The sequence below is a fragment of the Diachasma alloeum genome, unplaced genomic scaffold (genome assembly GCF_001412515.2).
Source record: "Diachasma alloeum isolate Michigan unplaced genomic scaffold, Dall2.0 Dall_scaffold_78908, whole genome shotgun sequence".
NCBI classification, from domain to species: domain Eukaryota; kingdom Metazoa; phylum Arthropoda; class Insecta; order Hymenoptera; family Braconidae; genus Diachasma; species Diachasma alloeum.
Genome location: NW_021683643.1, coordinates 232,067 through 248,732, shown reverse-complemented (window position 1 = coordinate 248,732; position 16,666 = coordinate 232,067). Strand labels below are relative to the sequence as shown.

The 16,666-nt window shown below is 39.7% G+C and overlaps 1 protein-coding gene and 1 non-coding gene across 3 annotated transcripts in view; one reads left to right on the top strand and one right to left on the bottom strand.

Moving 5' to 3' along the window:
• Positions 1–12,853, bottom strand: part of LOC107047828 (acetylcholinesterase) — a 110,386-nt gene extending 97,533 nt beyond the window's left edge. For both annotated transcript variants that reach the window (XR_001461652.1, XM_015270680.1), the window contains exon 1: positions 11,358–12,853. Coding sequence is in view for 1 of the 2 variants with exons in the window: in XM_015270680.1 (XP_015126166.1) it covers positions 11,358–12,483 (1,126 nt within the window). In the remaining variant the exon portion in view is untranslated. The remainder of the gene's footprint in view (positions 1–11,357) is intronic.
• Positions 4,494–4,567, top strand: Trnas-cga. Its single transcript has one exon. It is a non-coding gene; the product is annotated as a tRNA-Ser (tRNA).
• Positions 12,854–16,666: the final 3,813 nt, after the last annotated feature.

The following is a 16,666-nucleotide window of genomic DNA, read 5'->3' as shown; positions in this document are numbered from 1 at the left end:
GAGGGAGTGGAATGTGTACCAGAGGATAAGTACACAAATAAATACATAAATAGACGATTCAAGATAAGAGCCAAGGGGAATCCATCGATGAATAAATACAGACGTGAGAAATAAGAAAAATTGTGAGGGAAACTCGTATTTGGATTGAATAATTAAATGATTTATATCAAAGGCCACGGGGGCATTACATTCCAACGACTGGGGTACACGTGCTTCCACAGACCAAGCATGTACGACTTATATTATCCCCAACTATTCAACTAGGCCGGTCAACTCGTGTGTAGGTAATGCGATATGTATACAATGCATAATGTCGACTACCTTGCCTCTCCTCGTACTTGGCATGTTGTCTGTACATACCGGAAGTGACTTGGGTTCTTCCGCAATTTTCTACAACTCAACGGTAAAAGGTTAAATGTCGTGACTTGTCTTTCCACCTTTCACCGATATCCCACGAGTAATTTGCGGGAGATAATAGTGCACATTATATTTTTCTTATACTTCAGTTCTTCGGTGTGACGTTTTTGGTAATTGTGCACACTGAGAGAAAAAATTAGGACTGCTGGAAAATTGGGTGTTTCATGTGAGAATGTTTGATGGAGTGAAATAGATTTACTTGAGGGACATTAACCAACTTGATGGAAGGAAATTTAATGGTAATATTTCAGAAAATTAATTTAACATTTTACGAAAATTACATTGAATTTTTGTGGCGGTTTTTTTCTGGGTGGGATTTTCCTCGAAATTAATAGATTGAGAGGAAGTGATGGGAGAGGAGTGGAATTGAGGGGACTATCGAACAGCAATTTTTAGATTGTTGATCAGTTTTGGCTGATATTTCTGGTACTTTTCTTGGAAAATTTATCACATCAGCGGTTCCACTGAAATTTCAAGAAATTTGGCCATGGAAAAATCAAAATTTTATGGAAATATCTACGGTAACTAAATTTCAATAAGTTATGAGTAATTAGAAAATCATAAAAGTAAGACAAATACATTGAGTAAAAATTGTGCTGAATTTCGCAATAGATAGTATGTTTTCATTGAAAATGCAAGTAAGTGGGGAATGCTCGACATCGTGCTGCGAAAAAATACCATTGAATATTAAGAGAAATATGAAATTCCATGATTTTTTCCTCCTAAATCCGATCCAATATCACTCTCCTGAAAATTACCGGACGACTGTCTACGAAAAATCAATTTTTTTCCTCTAACAGAGTAGGGAACAGTGAGGAACTAGATTTCCATCAATTTTTACGGAATAATTGAACTGAAATTCAGTTTCTATTGATTTCCTTTCTAATTTTCATTTTCAATATTTTCATCTCCATCTCTGACATTCTCTTTGATTTATTCCATCTGACTCCAAATAAACAATTCATACGTAACTTGAGAACATCTATTACCATTCGAAAATGATATAATGAATGATTTTATTTCGTAAAAATCTGATTTCAGTACCTGCAAGCTTCAATGCTATCAAAATATTATTGCTATTAATATTCAACATTCCCGATATCACTCGCAACATTCTCAACATGACCATTATTTTCCCTCCGGGCATCACTTCACTCCTGATCTGTCTCCTCGACTACAGGAGTCAGGTACCTCGATTTAAAATCCACCTGAATTATTCAAATCCCGCAATCAGTGCTCCCCGCTTGGACAGGCTTCAGCCCCGTCAACAGAGTGGGATGGCTGAATGTCACGAACCAACAAAATTCCGCGATATTCTATAATATTTCCCGTTGATATGTATTGCTCAGCGGATCCTCATTGCTTTGCAAATTTCAGCAAATATTTTCCGCATTTGAGGATCGATAGACGCTTGTCTCCTTTCCAATTTCCCTTCAATTCACCCCTCAGTTCCCCGGAGGGATGCCCTAGCAAACTCCTTCAATCCAGGGAATATCGAATAGCTCCCACTGCGATTGGATGGAGATTTTATTCCTCGCAATCTTGACCGGCGCGAGATGGGTAGATGAGAGTCTCTTTGAAGGGATGTCAATAAAACGTGGGACTCCCTCCAAAAACATGTAGAATTTAATTAAATGAAGAATCTTCCCACTTTGTTGGAAAGAAATGAGATTTCATCTGCTGTACTAGTGATTTCATCGCATGGACTAGTAATTTTTTAGGAGAGTGCGCGAGAATGCGATTTGTGGGGGAAAATCGTGAAATTTCAGATTTCACTGAGAATTCAATGAAATTCTCAATTCTTAAGGGGGATAGCAAATTTTCTAAGGGAGATGGCAAAATTTTCGCCAAGACCTTTTTTGTAGCGCACATCGAGGGCTATAAAAAAGATTATGAGAAAGATGTCGTTATCTCCCTCAGATTAGGAGATATTAAACCGTTTTACCACTTCGCTACTGAATTCCCCTACTTTGTTGCATTTGCAATCAAAACATGAATGAGGGGTGGGAATTACACGGAATTTTCGGTTCATTGAAAATTCAAAACTATTTTAACCTGAACTTTTCTGATTTACATGGATTTTCAGGGAATAATTGAATTGAAATTCAGTTTCCATTGATTTATTCATCGAATTTCCATAGAATTTGTGACAAAATTTCGAATTCACAATTACAAAATTCTTCAAAATTTTGGTGGAACTATCTTGTGACCAAAATGTACCGAAGTGTACCGCAAATTTCAGTAAGAAATTTCCTGCAGTATAAAAAACCGTTGAAATGTCATGAACAGTTGACTAGTAACTTTCAGGAAAAAGACATTGTATTCATTTCAAGGAGAAAAAAAATGATGAAATTTCAGACTTCACTGGAGACGCAATAAAAATGTACATTTTTGAGTAGCAAGAAACACAAGAACTGTCCACTTACTTGAAATTCCAATAATAATCTGAATTTTCAGTACCAAATGACGCAACTATCTATTTAAAAATGTCAATTTCCGTGGAATAATTGCACTGAAATTCACTGTTCCCATTCATTCCTCCTTGAGATTCTGAATTTTTAACGACGAAATTCCTTGAAATTGTGATGAAACTATAATTCATCCTTTGAATTCCAATTAAAAATTCACAACAGCGCCTGTGCAAATATTTTATTAATTCGCTGAAATGTCCTCTCATTTGGCATGACACCGCGCAAAAAATATATATTTTCGTCACAAGGCCGAAAAGACTCGTGTGATTGCATTCCTCGGCTTCGCCTCGGTCTACAACCCCCACACTCGTCAGAAAAGTTGTTTCCGACCGAGTGACGAACACAATTTTCCTTCACAATGTCCGTAAACGGCGTTTGCACGACGTTTTACGGACAGTCTGATGAAAAAAATAAAGCATGCACTGATGCGGATCATTCCCCCAATTATCAATTATTACCTCGCACTGCACCAGCAAATGATTTAACCCCGAGGCCATTCAATCAAACCTGGATTTCCTCCCTTAATGCACTCAACAACCTGTTGCCGCCATTTTTTCCTAATAGAATCAAACACACACCCGCCCCCACTTTTCCTAACCTCCCGACCGTAGCGGGAACCCCTCAATTCACAAATTCTCGACAATACTGACAATCCGGCCGTGTCACTTCCCCCCTCCCCCCTCGCGGTACCTGTTAGCATGGCCTGATATTGGCCCTTAGTAGTTGGCGAGCGTCCAGATTCAACAGATGTGAACAATCGCTGATTCTAATATAACTCACTGAAGCCGCCCCTATACAGTACCCGTACGATTTCGACAATTTCATAAATCTGATGAGCACTACTGCTGCAGTTCCAGTTGCATCAACACGAGCCAGAAATTTACTCTAGTTTTACGAGAGCGACATTGCATTTAATGTTCATTTGAATAAACCCAGTAATTTGAATAAAACAAAACTTTTTATTAGAAATTTTGAAATCCCTTTCAACAATTTAACGTTAAAAATGCGTCAACTCATAAATGACTCATTCATTACGAAGAATGTTAGTTGCATGTTAAGAAAATTTTCCGTTTAAATGGTTATTTCATTTCTAATTAATAAAGTGTCTCTTTAAATGCAGAAAACGTTTGTTTATATAAAAAACCGTTTTTTGATGCGAATAAAGGCGCAAATAAAAATCAAATTTAAGTTTGGATAATAGTTTTGTTAAGAAAAAATTCGCATAAACTCATTTCCTTGGATGTGTCCGCGCCCAGGCAAATGACGTATTCAAATAAAATGAAACTCTCCATTCGAATTTTTTCTATTTATTCCAACAATATTTAAAGCTCGTATCTTCATTTCGTGAATGAATAATATATATACGTGAATGAATAATATATATTAATCAATACGTTTTATTTGCCTTCTGAGCTATGATTTAACTAATATTTGTATTGAAAAAACTATTCACCTGATGTGAATAGAAGCCCTAGTGGAAAAACCTAAGGCAGAGGCGTAACACGCCTGATCAGAAATTCAGATCGGACTTGATCAGTTTCTGATCAAGACCTGACCAGAATTTCCACTCGGGTATGAGTCAATTTGAGAGTGAAATTCGTAAGTGTCCTGGTAGCTCAGATGGTAAGAGCACCCGACGCGACATTGGGAGGTCCCGGGTTCGATTCCCGGCTAGGAAGTTACTAATTTTTTCTCTCAAAAAATTAAATTTAATTAATGCCTAATGATGGAAGGCGGAGAAACCCTAGTGGAAAAACCTAAGGCAGAGGCGTAACACGCCTGATCAGAATTTCGGATCGGACTTGATCAGTTTCTGATCAAGACCTGAACAGAATTTCCACTCGGGTATGAGTCAATTTGAGAGTGAAATTCGTAAGTGTCCTGGTAGCTCAGATGGTAAGAGCACCCGACGCGACATTGGGAGGTCCCGGGTTCGATTCCCGGCAGGGAAGTTACTAATTTTATCTCTCAAAAAATTAAATTTAATTAATGCCTAATGATGGAAGGCGGAGAAACCCTAGTGGAAAAACCTAAGGCAGAAGCGTAACACGCCTGATCAGAATTTCAGATCGGACTTGATCAGTTTCTGATCAAGACCTGAACAGAATTTCCACTCGGGAGCGTGAATAAAAATTAAGTTCAAGTTTCAATAAACCTATTTACTTGATCCAAATGAAATTTATTCCATTTAAATAAACTGTCTCTCCGGCTACGAATGACACTCATCACAGCAAAAGCACCGCTTTACGTGATTTAGAGAACATTTAATAGTGCGAAGGTATGAACGATAACACCACTACAAGCTCAACTCAATAATCAAGGATATTGCATCGTAAATCGGCCCGTAGCTGTTAGCCGTAGAATTAATATAGCAAAGAGGGAGTGTTGTTGATCGTGTTCGGGGCGATCTGCAGGTGTGGGCGTGAGAGACACGGGTGGTAATGTCTGGTGGAGCCAGACACATTCGTCTTCGGCTGGGCGAGACCGCGAGAGTGAAAACCCGCACGAGACAGCGAGAGGGAGACTCGAGGAGGGAAAAAATCGGGAGGGAAATTACCAATCGTTCCACGGGGCGCGCTCGATAAATCGGTTCCTCATTCCCAACCTCCATTTGGAATAGGTCTACACTGGATTGTTCCTCCAGGAGCTGAGGTGCGATGGGGTTGTCTCGGGCATCGCGGAGAACCACATCTTGCCGCACGAACAGTGAAAGAAGTTTTCGAGCTATTTAAAATTCCACCCGAACGCTTGTATGCAAATTGCGGGGATGAGGTTCGGTGTCTACGTGGTGGGAGGGGTTTGCGGGAGCGGGGGGGGGNGGGGGGGGGGGGGGGGGGGGGGGGGATTTTCGCGTGCTACGAGTGGAATAACTCATGCATCCACCAAAGACCCTCTGCGTTGAGTTTGAATCTCTTGAGTATTCGCAGATGGTATATAATGTATGAGAGACTTTAACGCGCAGGCAATGAGTAACAATATCACGGTGGTACATCAAATTTTTGTACAATCCGCAGTTGTTTGGAATGTCGAGAGAATATGCAGTTTGAATCAAGGATATTCTTGATTTAACAAGAGATTTCTCGTGCACGCGAAAATCCATTCACTATTTTGCATAAAAATAGGAAAAAGTTTTTTGTTCAAGTAATGGAAGTTTTATTCTGGTTTACCTGTTTTGCCCCACTTCGAGGCTATTCATTGGATGACTTTGTTTTATCGGGAATCATCGATTTTGAATTAATGAAATCGGCCGGAGGCAACTACAGCCATGAAGTCATTAAAATCCCATTTTACTGAAATCAGTGAATCAACGCTACGATCACGGGAAATCAACTTCATTTCAAAGTCATGGGGGCAGTCAATCGTGGAGTGTAGCCCCTCGGTTATTTTTTCAATTAATCAACAGTTCTATTCAAATATTGAATGTTGAGATGTTGAATTTGTGATTAAATTTATGATCGGTGTTGAAAATTTAAGAAGATTGAGTTGTTTCACTTGGAGGCGATGTGAATATTTCGGTGGCAACTGCATTTTTCAAAGTCATTCTGAAAATTGAATATAATTGTGGATTGAATTCTCATGACTTCCAGTGATTTTTACTGTCATGTGAAATTAGAATCGCAAAATTGTATTTCAATTAATTGGTGTTGAACAGTGCCATAAATATTCCCGAGTCACATATTCCGTTCTGGTTTACCTCGGGAAGAGTTTCAAAAAACTTTTCTGAGGAATATGATTGCAGCCCTGGCCTTCGGCTCGTGCTGCAAACCTCATATTCGCCAGAAAAGTTTTTTTCGGCCTAATGACGAAATAGTATCAACGCTACTAAACTAAAAAACAAGAAACCTGACGAAATTATATTTCGTCATTAGCCCAAAAAAAACTTTTACTAACTTTTACTAAAACAAAATATACTATTCTGGCCTTCGATCGACTTTTTTGAAGACCTTTCGAACCTTGAGTTGTCCTCCGACTCTGCGGACTACTTTTTTACCCTATGAAGACCTGTGAAGACGTAAAAAAAATCTCTGGTAATTCTGCTCTAGCCTATACCTGTTTAATAAATGATTGACTGAATTTTTTCCGTTGAACAAATCCGAAAATTATGGAGATTTGATTGAAATTGGAAAATTCAAATCCTTGGAAAACCTGAGAACCGCTTGAACGGTACATAACTAGAATAATTTAGCCGTTGTCTCTCGACAAACTTAACGAATTCGCTAAAAAAAATGTATTGATATTCTATTAAAATTCTAGGGTATTCTCGTCAAAATTCTATTTGTTTTTTGTGCCGATTCTATAAAATATTTGATAGGAAAAAGTCAATGGATGTCGATTTTTCTACACGAATATTCTCGTGGAATTTTTTTTTATAAAAACACTTGGGCATAAATTTTCTAAGTTTTTTTTATTCGGACCCATAATGCAGAACAAAACAAAATATAGCGGAAAAAAAATTAGAAATTGCGTGCCCAATAATTTTAATAGAAAAAACCTCAAGAGAAAAATTCAAACAGGAAAATCGACATCTACTGACTTTTTCCTATCAGATATTTAATAGAATTTGCGCAAAAAACAAATAGAATTTTAGCGAGAATTTCCTAGAATTTTAACAGAATTCCTACAGAATTTCTAGAGAATGTCAATAGAATTTTCTAGCGGACTCGCTCAGGTTTTCTATTGAATTTTTTCATAAGTGAAATTATTCGACCGGAATACTCGAAATTTGAGATGAAATTTTCTTTCACTTGGAATCACAATCCTCACAGCCTTTAACTCCATCATCCTCCAAAACAAGAAGAATCACAGCAGTACAAAAACTCCCCCCGAATTCCCAAAACGAGAACAAAGTCGACGGATCGATCCCCAATGAAATGAATTGAAGCGCGAAGCTTCCACAAAGACAGGAAAAAAAAGCTGAAAAATCATACAGAAACGGTTAATAAAAAGGCACGATTGGGTGACGGTTATAACAGTGGAAAACCCCAGCTAATTGCCTCTCGCTCAGGAAATTGAATTCTCTTCTAAATCAGCTGGAAATGTCACTGCAGAGCCCAGTAGATAGAGTGAGTATGTGGGCGTAATGCATCGAGGTAGAAATGTTGTAGCTGGGAAGCAGGAAGCACCGGTGAGGAAAGATACCATCAAAGGCCATCCGGCACATTTTTCTCTTCCTAAAGCCGTGTCTCTTATCCCACTCTTGCTCATTCAACTGGATCTCTCGTACCGCTACCCCGGGTCACTGCTGATCTTCAATACTTTGTGAATTTTTATTATACATTTTATCTCGGTTATCTGCTTTGCTCCTCTTTTAGTCAGCTTCAGTAGCTAAGAATATCCTTGGAGTGGCTCACGGTCGATACACCAGATGATTCTCATATTGAATTAAACGAGGAATTCCATTAATGCTTATTGATTTGTTCCGTCAGCTGCAGTTAGCAGAATGAAGTGACGTCTTTGCGGACAGGAAAATGTCAAAATTACAAGATAAAATCTGAAAATTCGCCATTCAACGTCGATTTCCTGTAAATTACACGGTTAAAAACTTTTGGGTGAAATTTCCGCTACACTTTTTGTTCATTTTTCTCGAATTTAATTACCACTGAAATTTCAAGAGATTTCGTCATTAAAAATTCACAATTTCGTGGAAAAATCAAAGAGAACTGTAAATTTCAGTTCCATTTTTTCCTGAAAATGAATAGAAAACCAGAAAATTCCGGTAAATATATTCTTGAATTTTCAGGACAGTGTCAATGAATGCGATTTAGGGGGAAAACAATCATGAAATTTCAGATTTCACTGAAAATTCAATGTAATGTGGCACTGAATATTCGTATTAGATTAGAAATTCAAATAAATGAAGGAATTCTCGTTTTCATGCTGATTAAAATTCTGAAATTTTACAGAATTTTCACTGAAACCCGAAATTTCATGATTTTTTTCCCCTAAATCACATTGAGTGTCACATTCCTGAAAATTAATAATCAACTGTCCATGAAATTCCATTTTTTTTCCAACAGTGTAGATTTCAGTTCAGTTATTCCATGAAAATTCATAGAAATCAGGAAAATTCCGGTAAATGTTCTCTTGAATTGTCAATTAATTGAAGATTTAGTGTAATTTGGCTGAATTTCATCAAATTTTCAATTAAATCTGAAATTTCATAATTTTTTCACTATAAATTGACTTCAACGTCACTCTCACCAGAATTACAAGCCACATGCCCATGAAAGTTCAATTTTGTTAGAAAGCGACACTGAATTCGATTCAAGGGAAAACAGATTCCGAATGGTCGTTTTGCGCATAATTTTCTTTCATTATTACTTCCTCGACAATCCAGTGAATTCTACGAGTAATTCATGCTTTCTAATTGGAGAATATCAAGATGAATAGTAGAAGAAGACTTCAGAATAATGTTTTTTTCAGAGTTACGCTCTTGGATGTGAAAAAAATTATGACTCCTTAGCTGGGCGGTGCGTGCACCGGCTCCTCTACTCAACCGTACGAGTAAATGCCCCTTGAATCACCTCAAAATATTGTTAAAACAGAATCCTGATAAAACTCGTGTATTGATCGTCGTCACCATCATCGAGGCGAATTTAAAATCCCGAGTGATCTCCGGTGATAATGCCGGAGGCTTGAGAGGGTAAAAACGACGAGAACAAGTTGTTGGAGCGCTTGAGGACAGTGTAGAGAGTGTTATAACATCCCAGAATAGCTATAGCGCAGAGTGGCATCAAGTCCCCCTTCCAACATTCTTATGATGATCTCCACGGTGATTGGCGTTATCTCTCAACTGTGATCGAATTTCACTCTCGGTTTAAGCAACGCCCTATCCCCCGAGACCCCGATATTCCAATGAAACCACCATCCGTGGGAAGCTACGATTATTTTTTTGCTCTCCCGAGGCTTGACTCACTGATAGAAAAGGTCGAACTATTTGGTTGCAGCTAAAGAGGCTTATTAGCTATTAATACCCTTCGTTAATTATCAACGAATCGTGTTAACAGCTAAAAAGCCTCGCTAACAGCAACTAAGTCCTTCTATCAGTGCAGCCTGATCAGTTATCTGAAAACCAGAAGTGGTGGTGAACGAGTGTAGGTAAGACTGCAGCTAATGAGATTCTCAGAGTACAAAAGAGATTGGATACCTGCCTTCCCTTGGCTATTGGGTCCAGGGGTAAGCCGAATTAATCCACCTAGCTGTGCCAAGGCAAGTAAACTATGACCCCTGGTGTGTGCATCCAACTGGTGTTTGCGCGTACCCTCAGTCTATAACCACGCATGAATTAATTCCCTGGGATAGGTAATTTTAATGGAGCCTGTCATCAAGCTAATAGCACGCCTGCTGCATCAACGACGAAGCGGTATAACCTGCTTAACCAGGCAACCATGTAATTCTATTTTTTTTAGTTACCCCAATCGCTCCATCAAATGGACGGATCGAAGAGAGTTTTAAACGTCTAAGACAGTCTTGAGAATCTCTTCTAACTAATTAAGTTGAAGACTGACTTGAGGTCAGCGATGCTGATTACACGGAGAGAAAAGTTGGATAGAAAGCGGATGCGTTGTCGTATTCATAAAAATTGGCAAAAAGGTTTGAGAACACACTTGAAGAGTCTTGAAGAGTCAAATGAATTCATTTTATCCGGATTCACTTCACTGATTAATTGCATCAACTCTCGGAATAATCAGAAAGGTCACAGATTTTTTGGGAATGGGCGGGAGAGAAGGGATAGACGAGCAGAATGATTCCAAAGGTCAGAAGGAAACATCGTTTGGCTCATAAAATCTCTTTGCTTGATTCTCCGTTTGACCCAGACGAACTTTTGAGAGTTGACCAGAACGATCGTAAGTCTCGAATGATCGCTGCTCTTCGACCCATTCTATCCGCATCGTCAGTTCGCTCTCTGAGAGAGTTCATCGCTCTCGTCTGATTCTTCGTCACACATTTGTCCCATACAATATGTTTGCTCGACTCTCTATTTGACCCTGACGAACGTTTGAGAACCGACCGAAGCTACCGTAAAGCTCAAGCGATCACTTCTTTTGACCCGATTGACCCTCATAACCATTTCACGTTCCTCGTTATATCATTTTTCTCTCCTTTCTGATAGTTATAAACGTATGACACGTCTCAAGATCGTTTGAGCTTTGAAACCGCTTGAAAATCAACAGAAACGATCGTAAGGCGCAAACGATCGCTTCGTTTTGTCCCGTTTGACCCTCAAAACCACTCATAACCTTCCTGATTATTTCACCCGTCTCTTCTTTCTGGCCCCCAAAAACCTTTGACAGATCTCAAGATCGTCTGACCGTTAAGAACGTTTGTGAGCGGACCAAAGCCGTCATAAGACTCAAACGTTCGCTTCAATTTGGCTCTCCTCTCTCATTCCTCTACTCATTTCGCCATTTAAACCTTCCTCACTCCCCACCCGTCGCTCCCGATCCCCCTAAAATAACCTGCACTCACCCTCATTCTGGTTATTCCCAATAAGTATCTCCGTATCCTCGAAATCCGCCTCCTTCAGAAGATCAATAGGATGCTTGGGCAGGAAGACCCCATCAATAGTAGGTGCGGATGGAAATCCAAGAATACCCCAGTAGCTGTTCCACTGCTGTACCGATATACTCTTAGCATCGACAGACCTCATGCACACCATGACCCTCGCTGGATTTTCACTGAGCATAGTTGAATTACACCCACAATCATCAACCAGCACCCTAGCCACCTCATTAGCCTTCTCCCCAGTCATGAAGCTCCAAGGAGCATTGAGTGTTCCACTCTGCAGTATACCCCGTCGTACGAGACCCCTCGTCACCGGGGAAAGCAGATGCAGCGATACCGATCCACCACCAGCCGATTCACCGAAGATCGTTATAGCATCAGGATCACCACCAAAAGCCTTGGCATTGTCCTTGAGCCACTTCAACGCCATCGCCTGATCCCACAGTCCCATATTCCCAGGTGCCTCCTCACTATTACCAAAATGTTTATTCAAATAAAGAAAGCCAAAAGCTCCAACTCTGTACTGCATCGATGCTATGATAACATTGCTGCTTGCAGCCATAAAATTAGCATCATAAACGTCCAGTGTCGCTGTACCACTCATATAACCACCACCGTAAATCCAAACGAGCAGTGGCATTCCTTTTTTCTCCACCCCAGCACCGCCAGGTGCCTCTTTGTGCCTGAGCCTGAGCTTCTGGGGCACCCAGATATTCAGGTAAAGGCAATCCTCCGAGACATTGGTATTTGGATTCCACATCTCTTCACCCGCAAAACCGGGAAAGTACTCATAACGCTCTTGAAAACAGCTGTTTGGCTGGCTAGTTGCATTGAGAACACCGTGCCACGGATCAATGGGAAATGGTTTGCGGAATCTGAGTGGACCAATTGGTGGCTTTGCAAATGGTATACCCAGGTAAACGTGCACCTCGTGATCGAGCACTGATCGCGATAGTCCACGCACAAGGCCAGTCGTTGTTTCAACGATCAATGGATCATTCCGCACTTCTCTCATGTCCCGCATTTCCACTGTACCGAGGGTCAGGATTATCAGGGTAATAATCATACTGGGGTTTTGATGCATTTTCATGGGCTTCAATGCACCGACACTCAACAAGTTAAATCGAAACGCAGTCAAATGCGCGGGGCTGTTTGGTTGGAGATTATTTAGATTTAGTCGATTTCCTAACTCACTGGTGCTTAATCAAGTGGAAACACACTGTAGGCATCGCACACTCACTGCACAGTGGGTCATTGCACCTTTACATCGGGGGATTTATCGGGGAGTCTAGTGGTTTGTGGGGTAGACTGATTAGTCAAGTGGGTTTAGTCACTTTGATTTTTATTGGCAATTTTTTGGGATTAATTGGGGACTTGCGATTTGCTCAGTGATTGACTGATCCTGACGGCCAATTGACAGATTCACGCGGAGGCGCGACGATGTGGCTCGTTGCGGCCGGCATACCGCGATGCACGGGGTCGACTGAAAAGCGAAGGAGGAGGTGGAGGTGGTTATCGTACTGTACTTGTGTGTTGGTGGCGGTTGGTGGGCCAGTGGTAGGGTAAGCGTCGGCGCACGTCTCTTGGATGGGATCTTGCGACGCGCTAGCGGCCACGCACTCGATCAACGACCAGCGTTACTTGCACCGCGATACACTGCGTATTACCACGCGCTTCCTTTCCCACCGATTGCTCGCGGATTTTTTTCCTTTTCGCGGCATCTTTTATTTGGCCTGCATACCTATCGGATTATTGCCAGACTTCGTCGGCGAATTATTGCCAGGCGTCGGACATTTTTGAGCGATCGGTTTATGGGGGATGGAGAAATATGTTGGGGTAGAATTTCCGAGTCATCATGGGGCGAAAATCCACTGTAGGCTTTTTTTAATCTGTATTGATGGAAAAAATTGACATTTCATGGATTGCTCACTAGTCATTTTTGGGAGAGTCACATTGAATTTGATTTTGGGGGAAACGCGGGGTGGAATTTCATAGGTGGATGGAAACTCTATAAAATTTCACATTCTTAAACGACAGGAAAACTAAATTTCTCATAATCTACTTTTAAAAAATACAGTGTAACGATTTTTGAAGCCTCTATTCCGCTTATTGAGTAATGGAATATGATGTCTATATATATTTTTTTATGTACTGTATAATCTTTCGTTTACAGTAATTGTAAAAAAAGAGAAATTCATTTCTTACTGAAATAAATAAAATATGTTTACATTAGTATATATGTACTTAATGCATCACTCGAAATAAAGAAGAACGCAAAAAGCGAAAGAGAAACGAGGAAGAAAATGAAAAGGATTATGACAATTCCGAATAAATTATTCAATGATTAAATTCTCATTGTGAAAAACTCTGTTGAAACTATTCATTTTTCCTGCATTATTATTGACATAAAATTTACTATTACTATTCTGGCACCCATGGAAAACAATACGCGCGGCCTGTTCTGGTTTATTTAAATTTTAAACGTGAATATTCAGCCCCAAATTTCGCTGAATTTACGATTAATTAAAAGTTCAAGAATATGTTTACTAAAATTTTACAGATTTTCCTTAATTTTCATGAACTTATTGAACCATAATTTACTGTTTCCATTGATTTCTTCATAAAATTTCGATTTTGAATGAGGAAATTTCTGAAAATTTCAGTGCAGCTATAATTTTATGAAGATTAATTTAATTAATAATGTAATCAAATCCGTAATTTTTGCTCCTGCACCTCTTGGCCACAGGATTTTTCATTGAGTTACATTTCGGATTGCAAAATTTGCCGTAATGTTCTAAATAATTTTCCCTCAATTTTCCTCTCTGTGTGGTAAACTAAATGTCAGTATTTTTTCCTTTTAATTGCTTTTTCTGTTTTTTTTAGCAGAGAACATGATAGAATGGATTTGACGGGTAACGCGCTCAAATTACAGAAATGGGATATCGCCGCTGAGGCCATGATTCAGCCTTTCTATTCTGACTATTCCAGCATTACTTTACCGAGTTTTTTTCGCTAGTCAACCACTGTTGCATCGATTTCCTCTGTCCGTTATCACCGTGGAATTCGGTTTCTAGTGCAATAATGGGATGCAGAATTGCTCCGGGTGATATTGCGATGGGTAAGGTAGCCGTCCAGTGGGTACGCAAAGACTCTCAGGTGGCAGCCCATGGGCGGGCGTGATGTTATTAACGACGCGGAACGGATACTACGTGAGGGGAATATCACAGCTTGGTGCTACCTCTTTCTCGTCCCCTTTTCGGTTTCGTAGGACTTGTGTTGTATCTTGATGTGATGCATTGATAGATGCCGGGGATGAGGGAGGGGTGACAAGGTCATGTATGTCGGAGGGAAGGGAATCAATAGGTTTTCTTGGGGTGAAGAATGTTGTTTTTGCAATTGGGAATGGTGTTGTTACTCCTTGGAGAATTTCTCATTGTTTGGGAGCGAATCGTTCTTATGCAGTTGTTTTTCATAAATAAAGAGGATAGCAAGGGAAATCCGAGTCGAATAATTGGACAAGTTCTACTTAGGTCTTTCCCTTCGGAACTGGATAGGTCTTGGGAAGTCTCTTCCCAAGTGCTTCCGAGACCTTTCTACCTCTGGTTATGTCCCATTTCAGCACTCGTTAGGTGTAGGCAGGATTTGTATTCAAACTTTCCAAATCCTTGCCGGTCCCCTTAATTCTATGGGCCTATATTAAATCCGGGTTCGCTTTGCTCATTGAGCCAGTTTAGGAGGGTTAATTATTTACAATCATTCACATTACAAACGCAATGCGATTGATGGGAATCATATGTCCCAATTTATCAGCTGTTAAATTTCTATATTACAATAAATGATTTACTCCTGTTCTAATTCTTATGCTCACTGAATAAGATTTTAATCATAATTTTATTCAATTCCTCCAAGAATACACTTTAGGGTGTGAATTTCTAGAATTTAATGTTTGGTGATATTCTGATAAAAGTGCGTGCCAACACAGTTATTAATTTTTAGTTAGTTCACACGGTAATTCAACTAATCTGTCGTTCATCACATCAAAATAATTCTGTGCTTAAAATATTATCATCTCGTATTTTCAGCATGAAATTGAGAATTAAAACTCAATTTTGAATAGTGAGTCTTAGCTTCTTTTTATTCTTATCAGAAATTTTGTATTTGGATATTAATATTATTGTTTTTGTAGTGTTTCGTATTATTGTTTTTACTCTGTCCTTAACTTCAAAAATATGAGGTAATCTCATAATTCTCGCTATTAATTCTAATCAACTTTGTATCAAGAAACTCACGGCTCGAAAATTGACAAGAAAACATCTTACACTGAGAAAGGAAAAACTATCGTCAAGAGATTTTGTACTTGTCCCGACGACCAGGACAATCTGTTCATGACAAGAAAGTGATTTCTTAAACCGAGTCTAGTTGAATCAATTTAGTAAAAGGTTGTCAAGCCTCAAAGCCAAAATATTTCAATGCAAAAGCCACTTGACTTGGTTCGAGCAGTCGCTTTCTTGTCAACAAATTGCCCCTCGTCTTTTGGACAAGGGCAAAATCTCTTGACGAAAGGTTTCCTTTATCAGCACGAGATATTTTCTTCTTGTCAATTTTCGAGTCAGAAATTTCTTGATAGTAAAGACGTCCTCCTGAAAAAAACTTGTTTTCTCTCAGTGCAGAATTAAAATAAATATAAAATAATCCACCTGAAATGCCGCTCTTGCTCCCACGGATGGAACAATAAGATGCGGGCGATATATTTCTTCTCCCCCCCCCTTTCAAGCTGCAATCGTCCTAACTATATACAAATCGCAGTTGAACGGTTGCAATTGTCGGCGGAAGAGGCTCGTTATTCCCATCAAGTGGAGTGCCGGCCAATCGTTTGCCGCTTGCTCCACGATCATTGTCGTTGAACGCGTTCACGATCATGTGGATTAACACAATGAACCACGCAATACCCAGTATCATTTCTCCGTAATCTGTCCTTGTCACCCACCAACTCCGCTCCAATCCACCACCACAAGCCCAATAAACTGGGTGGACTGAAAGTCTAGGGCGCTCGTGAGCTGAATTCGCATTTAATTATTCCCCGTTAATCGAAGCCAATTCCATGCGAGAGTCCTCACCGCCGGGGAAATTCCCTGGAGGACCATTGATAATCGATGCTGCACCAGATGCTGGATATTCCCAGCAACAGTCTCCATGTACCATCAAATGGATTTTTCATTCTATTTGGCCCTTTTTCATTAACTTTTGGTAATTGAATCGAAATATTGTTAACT